At 35.0% G+C, this 14,205-nt stretch overlaps 1 protein-coding gene across 1 annotated transcript in view; it reads left to right on the top strand.

The window, feature by feature from the left end:
* Positions 1 to 14,205, top strand: part of LOC105560165 (calcium/calmodulin-dependent protein kinase type II alpha chain) — a 100,243-nt gene that overhangs the window by 57,295 nt on the left and 28,743 nt on the right. Inside the window, exons 8-10 of the mRNA XM_012009043.1 lie at positions 179 to 301; positions 860 to 943; positions 5,802 to 5,862. Of these exons, the coding sequence (XP_011864433.1) occupies positions 179 to 301; positions 860 to 943; positions 5,802 to 5,862 (268 nt within the window). The remainder of the gene's footprint in view (positions 1 to 178; positions 302 to 859; positions 944 to 5,801; positions 5,863 to 14,205) is intronic.

The following is a 14,205-nucleotide window of genomic DNA, read 5'->3' as shown; positions in this document are numbered from 1 at the left end:
GGCGCGTTAGATAAAGAATTTGTGGAAAAAGAAATTTCTATATATTAATATAGAATAAATTCATTTGCCACACTTGTATTAATTTGTTGACATCTACTTGCGTAGTTGCAGCATTATTGAGTTGCCTCAGGGCTAAGAATTATGATTAACATATTGTTTCTGCATTCGTTTTGCGCAGTATCCGAGTCCAGAATGGGACACCGTCACGCCAGAAGCCAAGAACCTTATCAATCAGATGCTGACGGTGAATCCAGGAAAAAGGATCACTGCCAGCGAGGCACTGAAGCATCCATGGATTTGCGTAAGTTTGTCTTATCGCGACCAACAGCTTCATTCAAATTTTTATTACACGTTTATACATATACTGTGGAGAGTAACGTAATATATCATATTAGATTACTACACAGAGATCTTGTTACGCTCGAGTATTGCATTTCTACTATACATATATCTATGTATGTAATATATCGTACGTCATATTTGCAATTTGATACGATTAAAATACGATAGTTATTCAAATCGGATGAGATAAATAAAAAATAGAGAATGATGGATTGATTAAGTAACTAGATATACAACCACATACAAGTGTGTGGATGACGATAATGGATGTCAAACGGACGGAAAAAACCGTTTCAACTTTTGAAACGACTGAAAGAGTGGTTTGATCTGGTTCATCCATGTTCTCGCGTATCATTGTTATTCACATTGACATAGTTTACCGTCTCTTCTCCACACAAATAGAATTTTATTCTCAATGAAGCGTGCGAGGCTTAAGATCTAACCTCGGGCAACTTGAATCGGACAACTTGAATCCTCTTGGGACTGATATCCGTTTCCCGTTTACTTTGTGTTTCAGCAACGTGAGCGTGTTGCATCTGTGGTGCACAGACAAGAGACCGTGGACTGCTTGAAGAAATTCAATGCAAGGCGCAAGTTAAAGGTGAGTGTCACTCAAAAGTTTTGCTCTGTGTGTTTATTCAATGTGCTTTATATATATATATTTCTGCCATAAATTTTACTATCTTCCTGATAATATGATTTTGTGATTTTCCATGATGAATTCGCGGTTTGTTATTTAAATGATTCGGTTACCTCGAAAAATCAGTTAGCTACTACGATAAACGAAAACATATTTTTCACTTTGTAAAATAAAACCCAAAACATCGTGAATATTACGTAGATTTAAATGTTTTGAAAAAATAAAACACGCTTATGCGGATTATTTCGTTATCTTCTTTTATTCTTTCTGTTGCATATTGTCTTAATTAGTATTGGAAAAGATCGCATTTAATCCGCAGTGAAGCCAAATGCCGAATAATCGTTAAATTGCGAAATAATGCAAATTTGCGAGAGATTTTATTTCAAGAAACGATTGATATATGAATATAGCCTTTATGAGAATTGTCGAGGGATTTGTCGAAACTTGTTTGACTCGTGATTATCAACTGCTAATTTCATAGCGTGCACACGAAAATGTACGACGATAATCGCGCAAATTCTCATTCTCGCCAGCCGCAAAATCTCATATATTAGCTCCAGCCATTTACAAATGCAAATTCCATTATGTCCGCTTATCACGTTGCGGTTTGGATTGCGTCCGTGCGAGACTGCGAATGTTAGTAACATTTGTAAAATTAGAACACCGTGACGTATAGTGGCCGAAGATAAAATTTGACTTGTCCATTTTTCCTCGTTGCTGGCGGCATCATCGAATGAGAGAGATACCGATCAATTTCGCAAAATATGCATTATGATATTTCAGAAGAAATCTACTAAATTTGTCAGACGTTATTCAAGTGAAAGATATTTCGAGTAAATCTACGTGTACAATCCTTCTTTTATCAATGAATAATTAACAAAATTTTATTTTAACTTTCAACACTGCTATTCGGCTTAAAGATTCTACTAACAACATCTACATTCAGTTTAGCCGAATATCTATGATTTAGGAAATGGATTGAAAAGTGGAAAGAAATTAGCGAAGAATTACAAAAATTTTCAAAACGATACTTAAAAGAGATAAGCTCTCGCGACGATATCTGTCCTTATCTATGAGAGCCGTTCTTACGGCACTGCCGTTCGACAAGTCACCGACAATTTAACGATGGCACGCATCGAGCAGTACGACTCCACTTGTTGTTGCAATCGTCGCACTCTCGATGTACGCGAGCGGAGAGGCTTTTTATCGAAGCCACGTGTGTGTGTGTGTGTGTGTGTGTGTGTGTGTGTATATGACAACGTTCGCTCGCTGTTATCAGAATGCGTCGAAGCACGTGCGAGGACAACGCGTATCCCTCTCAAAGAGTTTCCATTTAATTGACTGTGGAACTAAGAGTACGAGATTCGCGGAGCGGATTGAACGCTTGTAGAAACAGTTGAAAAGAACGTGAACAATCATTTAACCCCATCAATATCCTTTGATTTTATTGCTTTTATCGATGATTAGCGTATATAAGATAGTGTGGTTTGTAATATTTTTCAAATACTATTAATTGTAATTTCTTTTGCGATAATTAATGGTTGACGATATTTATGGATGCTTCTTTAGAATTAGTTTTATGACAGATTTCGCAAATGCAAATTCTAACAATTTTTCGCAATATTTTTTTCAATTGTCAATGAATTCTTGAAACTCTTATTCTATTTTTCTTCTCTCTACGACAAAGTGTGCGTCTTTGTCGTTCGAGATTGTTTTTTATCCTATAATTGTACGGTGAGCTAAAAGTTTTGAAAGAAAGTACTACGTGCAAAACAGTTTCTTAAATTTCTTATTCTAATATTACGTAGCTCTTAATTAATGTTAATGCACATAAAAATATTCTTTATTAGTCCAATTAACTTTAGCATTAAATGGACCACGAAGGTCCTCACGGTAGTGACAGATACTTTTTTAATGTAAAAATACACTTATTGTTAATTAACCACAGTAGCGTTTATTGAATTGGAACATTGGTCTGTAAGGATTATATAAATGTCCTTGTAAATTATGAGCAGAATTGGATACGATGGCAATTTCGACCTAATTCTTCGTTCTTACAGCCTCAATTGGACGCCATAATCACGACGACACTCTACGTACGTCGTTCAATGCTCGAACAAAGCGCAAAGAAAACATTTCATTATTTGATACGAACGACGACGTATGAACAGCTATTAAACGTCCAACAATGATTCGCAATCGCGATTAAACAACACGTGTACAAGCTTTATCACGTTCCCCCGCATAACATTTGAATCGTATTTGTGTGCACGTGCACGTTAATAAATCACCAAATACGAGTATAATTCAATAGCATTTTTAATATCGGAAGTAAAATATTCTCCTTTGTAAATAAGAGAAGAAAATTTTGGCTGAAAGATATCGTACATGTATTAATATTCGAGCAATCTCTTTATACTCGATGTATGTACATGACTATATCACTTTGTACAAACAATTTTTTTTATGGATCGAAAAGTATTTGCGACATAAAAATATCAAAAGAGATTAGATGTGATATTTGCAGAAACTAGGCTGTAACTTACCAATTACGCAAACTTTCTTAACAGCTAACAATCGCTACGTCGCTGGAAAACGACACTACTATAATGTTTAAGTAGATAATTTACGCGCGTTGAGATGAACAATGTGTTTCGAAACCGGCGCGAATTACTGACATTAAAACTCGCTTCTCTCGCGAATGGACTCGATAGCGTTTATCTTAATAACAGTCGACTAGAGCGGGTGCGCAAAATCGATCAAGCTCAGAATCGCCTATGTCTGCGTGACGTAATTGTGATTGGCTACCTAGGTTAATTAACATTTATTCAGTCGCCGCGATCGTATTTTTTGCGCGGAAAGTTGCCTTTGGACAAGAATAAAATATTACAGCGAACCAATTATCATCTTTTCCCAATAAAATGAATGAATGGCCAGTAAATTTTAAAAGTGTCTGAAAATTATCTGTTTTTTAAATATATTTTTACGACGCGATAAAAATATTTTCTTCTCGTTCTCAATTTTACACAATGGTAGCGAGTTAATTTTAACAATATTAATGCAGCAATGAATGCAATGATAATGTCTTTTGTAGTTAATAATTATCAATTTGTTTCATTATTACAGAATTAATTAAGAAATTGTGAGATACTTAGGACGTTTTGCTCTTCCATCGCGTCGCTTCTATCGAGTTTCAGTTGTATTATTAGAGACAGGTAATCGGCCAAGCACGTAGAGAAATGACAGCGACGTCGAACCAACCAGCTGAATACCGATTAAACCCCGACTCATAAAAGTGCAAATGCTGAGTGAGGAAGTTTAATGACGCCCTCCGCTCGCTCGTTCGTTCGTTCGCTCACGCGCGGATTGAAACATGCGGGCACTAAAGAATAAATTCATGTTGTGCAGACAACAGGAGGCGACCGTGCCTGAGGTAATGAAATTTTAATCACCGTCAGATTGACGTCTGGCAACGCGGCGTCGCGTCGCCGCCTTAGCGTTGAATATGACGATGATACAACGAATATCGATAATACGACATTTTCACGACGATATTATAGTTTTCTTACATAGGATGATAGATACATACATATTCCCGATTGATTATAACCTGCGACAACACTCAATCTGCTCAAATCGGATGATTTCTCAATTAGCGATTATGAAAAAACACAAGATTCATTTTAGCTTAACGGTAAGAAATTTACAAGATTAACTGCTTATGCGCAACTGTGAATATACTCGTAACTACGAATACTATAGTGAAACGCGATTAGCAAAATCAGACGTTTTATTAAATTTGCCAAAGGAAAGCTAGCAGCTCGGTAACTTGGAAAGGTCGAATGAAAGATGAAAGTGCACTTTTATAACTGTGAAATATCGAAGAAAGTTTGTAATCCACGTAATGTCTTATAACATACGGACAAAAGCATAAAGATTTTCTTGTAAATCCTAAATTATGCAATGATTGGTAGCTGATATAGAGATCTCTGTGAATGAAAACAAATTTTGGGATTGACGTAACGATTTGGATGGACGCTATTTAGTTTTCAGAATTTGACAATATGCTGCTCGTAGAAGAGTATCGATAAACGTGGATGCATTCGAATATCGTAAAACTGGAACGAGTAATATTGCCGATTGCTAATTTGAAGTAGAAGCGCAGGAGGTGAAATATCATTTTGTTTTACAATTAGAGATAACAGATGTGGAATACTCGTCCGAGCACGTTTGCACGAATCTCATCCAATGGACGGCCTTATACGTAAAGTTCGGCGACGCATCTCGAACTGTTTGCTATGGGACACGGTGAAATGTTGTCACTCTGTGCGACAATGTTTCCAACTTGCCGCGAATGTCACTGAGCTTGATGAAAGACGAGAGTTTACGAGTAAACTTGAACGCGAAATTCCGTGTAATCATCCGACCTCGCTTTTAGGTCGCCCGTCGGTTGCGTACTCTCGTTTGTCCGGGAATTATTTCTCGTAATTAAAGGCCATCGCATCGTAATTGACGGCAATAGAAATTTTTTTCGGATCTTCATTACGATTCCTATCTTATTGCACTGCATTGTACTAAACTAATCTAACCTAATGATCTATACAAGATCTGATGCGGGCGTGCATAATTATCTCTGGATGATTGAAAGAATGTATCGATCGTTTCGAGAAATTGGTGTCTTGGATATTTTCCTCTCATACGTCATATTACTTTCTTTTACATAATATTGTGAAAATATTACGTAAAAGAAAGTAATGTTATGTGATCCTATCTCGATATCTCATTAGAGATAATAATTGTCTTTCTCTTTCGCTTGCAGGGCGCTATATTGACAACCATGCTGGCGACGCGGAACTTTTCCAGTAAGTATGATGCACAGGGTAAGTACCTCCGGCCCTCTTCAGCGCTCTTACACGGACCACGACAGACAGTACTTTTATATCTTCCGTTAAAAACTTTACATCTCCACATGTCTTTGTGTATACGAATACATGCCCCTTCAATAACCCACTGCAACAAAATTATACACCTTCCCCTTTCTTCTGTCCACTTCCGATTATTCGTCTTGCACTCTCGCCACATGGAGGATCTATTTATCCGCCTTTTCGCTCTTTCCAAAAGGTGCTGTATAATGCGGTTGTCATTATTCACTAAATATGTTATTTTCATAAATACCACCGTATCATAAGGACAAAATATCAATTCTACCCTGACAGTTGTGAAAATTTATAACAAATTCTTTTTTTCTTTTACTAAAAAGGAATTAAATTCTATTCCGTTGGTATTTTCTTTCTCATAGCGACTCGTAACGACTGCAAAATGGAGCACCTGTGTATATTTTTGCTCGTGCACACAGATAAATTAGAGTCCTTTCTTTGACAACCCCTTGCATTAGATGATCGAAGGAGCGAGGTTGAGTAAGGAATCAAAAAGTCATCATACATATCACTAGCGATGGCTAATCGGTGTTACTGAATATCATTTATTATCCGTCCACACAGTTTCATCGGTTAATTAAGCACTTATCAGACCAATAATCATATTTTATCCTCGCTCACTCGGCACATTGGTTATCACGATGCGATGTTCATCCTTACCTATTTCGTATACTTCATATAGTCGATGCACATGGCTCGCACCTCATATCCTGCAAGGACCGTGTCACGTTACCCAGAACGCAAGGATTTGTTAATTATTGACGTTGGACATGTGTGCGTGTGTGTGTGCGCGTATGTGTGTGTGTGTGTGTGTGAGAGAGAGAGACTCTCGTTATAGAAGCAATCGTCTCGAATCTTAATCCTTTCATTGCGTAATCGTATTTTTTAAAAATTACTTAGTTACTGGTAAACTAAACGAAAATTGTAACTTTTAATAACTCGCTTTAATATCTTAACCGCTTTTATTATACCTACGTAACACGAAATAACTATGTTGTAAATTTATATTGTAATATAATATATATGTATTTAAAATAATGAAAGGATTAAGGAGAACGTGCGATTGAAGAAAATTGAAATACTTTTTTCCATGCATATAGACGTTCCTTGCGAAATAAGAATTCTGGGTAACGCAAATTGTCGTCGCAGTGGACTCAAGCAGTTTTCTCTTTCATCGAATCGTCATCGTTCTCACTCCATCGAACAATAATTCGGTACAAGCTAGGCAAATCATCGAATCATGTTGTATCTCTTTCGGGGTATCTTTTCGATCATAACTTGTAATCGATCGTTCAATCGCAAGCGTCGTTTATCGGAAGAATTACAATTACAACAGCATCTGGGAATCCTTGAAAGTTCAAATCAGTTAGACCTGCTAAATGTGTTTCTTCACGAACTTTAGCATCTACTTGAAATTTCTCTTTTGAAATTTCTTATCTGCTACAATTATTTATATGACAAGTTTTTCGTAGAAGCTTGCAAGAATAATATATATTACAATGAAATGAAATTATTACTTACAATGACTGTATAAATATGTATAACGTCCCCCATGATTTACAAAAATAAACAATTGTACAGATTCTGTGTTGATAATGATCAATAATAAACCAAGAACAGTAAGAATCAAGTGCGAACGATGGTGTGTATGTATTACAATATAATATCACCGTTCGCCTTTGGCTCTTACAACTCTTGGTTTATTATTGATTATTTTCAAAAATAAATTTGACGATTATTTATTGAACCAATAATTAAAAAAAAGTTATACACACATTTATTTTAAAAGTTTATAATTTTGTGAAAGATTTTAAATGTATTACCAATTATCGATCTCAAATGTAAAATGTAAAATGCAGCTGCAGGACAACACCTTAACGCGACGCATAATGAGACATTGTTTGTGTCATCTATAAGATTGGTACGTGCTAAAAAATGTACGCACATTTTTATGGTATGTCCTGCAGTGGACAATAATGGGATGTTGTATTGCCTCAATGTTTTACTGGCTTTTATTGATTCTCGGGAAAGAGCATACGTAAGAATTTCGTTAATACGGGAAACGTGTAAAGAATTGCATTAAACGGTCGTGTCGCCGATAATGACGGTCAATATCTAAAAATTGAATTTCACAAATTACTTGTGAAATACGATCAGCAAACAATCAGATTGTACTGGATTTCAATCAGATCCATTCTTTTAAAAACAGACGGCATCGAATATCGATTATCGTTACCTGTTTATTGATTTTTTTCTCGTGTTGGAATTGATTATGGTTGGAACAAAAAAGTTTTAAATAGAAAAATTGGGACGAACAGATAAACTAACCGGAAATAGTAAGATTTGCTAAAAGTAAAGCAACGTATGTAACTATATTATACATTATTATTTTATTATTATACGAAAAAAACGAATAATTATATGCAAAAATGTGACCTCTAAAAATTAGATATATCGTAAATGCTTGGTAAATATTGGGTGAATGTTTAGCAAAATTGGAAAAATATGTGAAAGGTGAAAAGGGATCGAAACGAAAAGTAGCTCAACTGTTTCGGTCCACTAGCGAGATTCTCTTACGAATGAGTGTACGTTTTATCAATGTTGATTATTTCCATATGTTTGGTCAATGGTTTCTAAACTTTTCACCTTTATAATTAATATATTATCTCTGTTTCTCTCATTTTTAGAAAGGCAACCAAGAAGAACATTTTCTTCCTTTCAAATTAACGAAAAGTTGAATAATTCACAATCGAATATGTTTTACTAATTAATACATCGTGTATACCTAGAGGAGTTTAAAGGTACTCCAGCTACATAAAATTATAAAAAGAATTGCTTAATTTTTGTTTTGTTCAGTTAAAAAGAATGGTAAATTCAGTTGAAGAGAAGTACTTATTTATAAATATATTCTCATGTTTAATACATCACTATTTTCCTAAAAGAAATCGATTATCATTTTAGTTTGGAAACTCTTGGCCGATGAATTGGACATAGCCCTAAATTTAGAGCAAATTGCGCTTTTTGACCCTTCTTCGTGCTAAGAATCTGATATTTGAAATGTCATATATTTAAAATATTACATGCAAGAATATTACGTGAATTGTTTTATTTTTTAATAAGATTGATGATAAGTTACATTGTTAGGAAGATAATAATAAATAAGATCAATAAGTAAGACTATACACATGAATGAAAATATTAATAGAAAGTTGTGTATTTTATAACTTTATAAACAATTTTTATTAACAATATTTATATTTATATTTTTACGAAATACGAGTATATACATATAATATGTAAAAACTTAACATATTATTACGAAAGTAGTATTTAATATTTAGAAATTGCAAATTACAAAGGAGAAGAAAATTCAAATAAATAACGTTCTCATTGTTAACATTCAATTTGCACAATATTAGTTTTCCCATAAAAATACCATTGCTATCTTGACAGATGAGTTCGAAAATGGGTCATTATAGGCATTGCATATATTTGCATATATGCAGTCACAAACACACACACACACACACACACACACATTTCGCTGTATTTGCTCGACTAGCATAAATACACGCGGGTTCGTTCCACACCCGTAATAGATGTTCGACAGATAATATGTCACATTATGTGTAACATATGCATCTACATATATGCGTCTATACATACATACATGCATATGTGTGTGTACGTATATATATACATTTGTATATATACATAATATACACCGAACGTCTTCAGAATGTGTCTCGCTCCTCACCCCTCGTCCCCCCAACCCTCTTTTTAGATTGACAAGTAGCTAAGCATCTTGCATTCGTAGATTCGATGATACACGTGTAACATGGATCTGTATAACACACGTGGGTTTTACTTCCTAATACAGTCGATGTTAGAGTATGTACATATACATGTGTATGTCCCTTTTTGTACCTTTTAATGATATTTTAAAGTTATGTTCGCACATTTATAAAATATCAGATAGTTTGCGTAGTTGGCCGCGAATTGCTAGGTTGGAACAAATACACAAATCGAATATTCTAAATGGAAAATTTACATGATACCAAAACATTTTACGATATTCTCATTTCTGAGAAATAAAACTTTTATTTTTTATTACAAAAACTTAACTCGTCCATTTTTATTGGAAAAGCGAAATCGTGATTCAATCGTTATCGATGTGTCTTCCTTCTTTTTCTTACAATAGGAAATAAAGGCTGTTTATACAATGATTATGGATAAACGATTTTTGTACAAGATATTTCGGTTGAACTTGGATATTTTATTAGATGCAATTAGTTTTGTACAATACTATATGTTTCATCATTCTAATAGACTGTATTCGTTTCATTTTATTTTAAATTTCAAACCATTCTTTTCAGTATTATAAAAGATAACGTACGTGATAATAATTCAACTAAAATCTTTATCGGTTTTTCAACACATCTTGTGTTTCCAAGTATTACATTTTAAAGAATTCTTGCCGTGCTTTTTTCACAAGATATTTTCCAATACACTCGGTCTTACATACTATGGCGGAACATTGTTCTGGAGCGGGATGACACCGTTTTTATTTAAATACGAATGGCTGCTCTCTTTCACACGTCCATCCTCGCTCTATATTCGACGCGAGTCTTTGTTCGAGTGACTGCGAAACAATTAACTCTCTGTCTTTCCGCGTCTTCACCCTCGTGCTTTCTTCTTATGCCCTTCACCCCCTCTTCTCTCGCGCGCGCTTTTTGCCTCGCGCTAAAGCTCGAACTTTGACTTTAATTAAATTTATTTCATCGCCTTGAGCCGACTCTCGAACTTTAAGCTCTTCCAACTTTTCCGCGCTCTCCTCTCGGCACACAACTTCATTCCCTACTTCGGATTTACCTTTTGCTTTTGGGGAAAGGAAGAGGGAGAAAGGCTATTATCCTTGAGCTTCTGGCACATTGTTATTATGGAAATCGGCTTTAAGAGCTGCGCGACAAACTCCGGATGAAATACAGATTGAGAGTATCGATGGTTTGTTTAACCAAACTGCTTCTCGCATCGTATCTCGAGACAGCTCGCGATAAAAGTACTGATCTTGAAAGATTAGTAACTCTCGAAAGTCTGTTTGAAGAAACAGTATTACATTTTACAGCTCGCGTTAATAAATTTGAACGGTAAAAATCGGTAGAAAGTTGACGTGGTGACGAAAAGTGAGCTCAACTTTTAATTCCATTTCGGTATATTCTGAAAACTAAGTAAAAAAAAATTAAATCTCACGACTTTGCGCGATTGCGTCGTATCTGATGTAAAACAAACTCATGGAATTGGCATACAACAAATTCCTTCTCCGCTTTCGTCAATAGCTGCGGTTTTAAAGAGGATTTTTTACCCTTTCAATCTCGCGATGAAGTTTATGTCGAAGCAATCATGTCAAAATGTTTGCTATGTTTGTTACATTTGCAGCGCACAAAATTAGCCGCAACTAAAGATATTGACGTCTTTATCTTTCGGATAAAATTAAACCTTCCGACAAAATTTAATGTTTAAGAAACAATCAATATTAATAAATTTCCAAGAACGGTATAATATTGATTGTAATATTGAATACTAAATAAAAGGGTTAATTTTATCTTAAATTGAAGTAAACATTCCAAGTTACATTCACGCAGCTCGCTACATTGGAACATGAAGTTTTATTTTTTTACGTAATTTCCTCACAAAGAAAACATGCTCGTTAGTACCATATACATATAGCTCGGTCAGATTTCGATAATTCGCGATAACTTGCTTTTCCCTTCCCTTTCAGTGAGACAGTAACGGTGTCGACGATAATTACCGGAAATCACGATACTCATATATTATCGCAGGTATATCTGCTGAGAATTTCATAATGGATCGCGAATTGCGTTTTCCATCTAGATATGTACAGTAGATTACGGGTCCTTCGCAAAGGGTCATCGATCGATCGATCGTTGAGGAATTCCCAGACTCATTCATTATTCTCCGATTGCATACTCACATATTCTAAGTTTAGGTTTAGGTTTAGGTTGCTCATGTTCTCTCAAAAGCACTGGCCACGTACACGTTAATTTGTCTTTTCAACACATATCGAACGGAACATTGTCTCACAGCGATGAAAAAATTCAAAATCTTTGTGACACGCAATATTATACTTTGTCTTTTCCGCAAAAACAATTGCTTTGCGAGTCTTTATGTTTTTATCGTTGTAATCACTGATGCATCATAGATATAATTGTACAAAGCTGACCTACATTGTTTTTTATTTATTCGCGTGTTTTTGTACAAATAAAATGTATCGCAAGTTATACATACTTCAATCCAGAGGAAAGGAAATATAACAAGCTTTTAACATATATTTACTGAAATTATAATGCAAGTTTCATATAGGTTTAATTTATATAGTGTTTTCCGAGACTATGGAGTAGACGTTTAAATCAAAAGTTACGTCGCATTGCTCGCGGCCATGAATTTGGGTGCCGTGTAAATTTATGTATTTCTATCCGCGTGTATTTCTACCACGAATGGCAGAACCGCGCGAATTACGTATGGGTTTATGAATCCCAAACTGCGCATATAGGGCCTCGAGGGTTTCCGGAGAATCCATGAATCCATGAATTCCCGAACTAGGGCCCGTCTGCCTATGCCCTCCCTTGAGAGAATGCGAGTAACTAGCATTGACGAATAAATCTCTCTCTCTCTCTCTCTTTCTCTCTCTATCTCTCTCTTTCTTTCTACACATATCTCTGTCTATCTATTTATCTCTACTTTTTCTCTACTATCTATGACTGACTAATTTTTTTTTTTTTTTGACAAAGGTAGACCGTAGCGCGCGAAATGGGTCGGAGGTGCAAAATGGATGCGCTTTATTCTTGCGACGACTTTTTTCGGCGCTCCTACTTGATTCGATAATAGAGTAGGGCTCGAGTGATAAACGATATGTCACGCTTACACGAGTCCTCAGATATACACGAGACGTTACACATGAGTTACTGTCGATGATATTAGATAGTGAGGGACGACCGATTCGCGCGAGAGCTTCCGATTGAAATTTTGTTTCGACGAAAAATGCTCAATAAAAATGTGGTATTTGCAATTTATTTCAAAAGTTAATTTTTTTATTGTATAAAAACAAAAAAATTATTCCCGTTTAGGGAACTTTAAATAGAATTATCCTATATATTTTAAGTGTTTAAAAGTGTTATTATTTATTTTAGAATAAATTCAATTTAAAAAAATTAAAATATTATAAAATTTTATTTCTATAGCAATCTACACCATGATATTTCTATAGCAAAAGTCCAATTACAAAACGTCATTTTATAATTAACGAGAATAAATGTGCAAGGTACGACGCGTTGTTTAAGTTAGGTTCTTTGTCCGGCACAAGAATGAAATCCTTCGTACTAGGGTCGGCACGTTAATCCGGCTCGAAAACGCTGGGTCTCCATACGAATCGTCGTCCCTCTCTTGGCATTTTGGCATTCCGCTTTTCGATTCGCTAATTCGCGCATTAACCATGCGTACGTCTCTGTCACTCTCTTTCTGCTTATGCTTTTTATGCATCTATATCTCACAGCAATGTGTCTGCACATTACATGCGCGTCACGGAACCCGGCTCGAATGTTTGCTTTAAATGTTGCTGTATTTTTATTTCGCTGACCAATATTATTCTCATACCAGCAAGTATCTTACAAAAACATTATCTTGCCGAAATTGGAGCCGCTAGATTTGAATAAATTTATTTAGATACTGTAGATAAATATTAGTATTAAAAATAAATTTATGTAGACTTTTTTGCGCAATGTAGATTGAAAAAAAAATTGGGTATCTTTCTCAAATTCAGCTGTTCTAGAAATGTTGAATATGAATTTCTAAATAATTTCGTTTTCGGATATATCCTTATTTTGATAGTAATTTCAAAGAGAATTGATATCCTCGCCTTTTACATGGTAAAAATATTGTACATAAAAAGGATAAGGTTTTGTTAATGATCAGACTGTTTCTCTCTACTGTGTAAATTCTTAATTCCAAGGAATCGTCTTATTTTCACATTTCCAGAGGTTCGAGCGCTTTCTTTCGTATCAAACGAACAGACTATCTTTGATGCAGCCTAAGAGCCGTACTCATTTCATTTTTAAAATGTTAAGCTCGTAACATCGTTTTATACATATGCAATGATAACGCAAAAGAGAATTAAAAGCGCTAATTTATTGAACGCGAGCGTTTTATAATTCGAAATGAATGTTTGTTAAAGTTGCTCAGTAATAAGAAGAGAATTACAAGTTATTTTCT

Source organism: Vollenhovia emeryi, unplaced genomic scaffold (assembly GCF_000949405.1).
Source record: "Vollenhovia emeryi isolate VEMERY1.0 unplaced genomic scaffold, V.emery_V1.0 DF939241.1, whole genome shotgun sequence".
Classification (NCBI taxonomy): Eukaryota; Metazoa; Arthropoda; class Insecta; order Hymenoptera; family Formicidae; genus Vollenhovia; species Vollenhovia emeryi.
The sequence above is the reverse complement of the archived record's forward strand: the minus strand, read 5'-3'. Positions and strand labels throughout refer to the sequence as shown.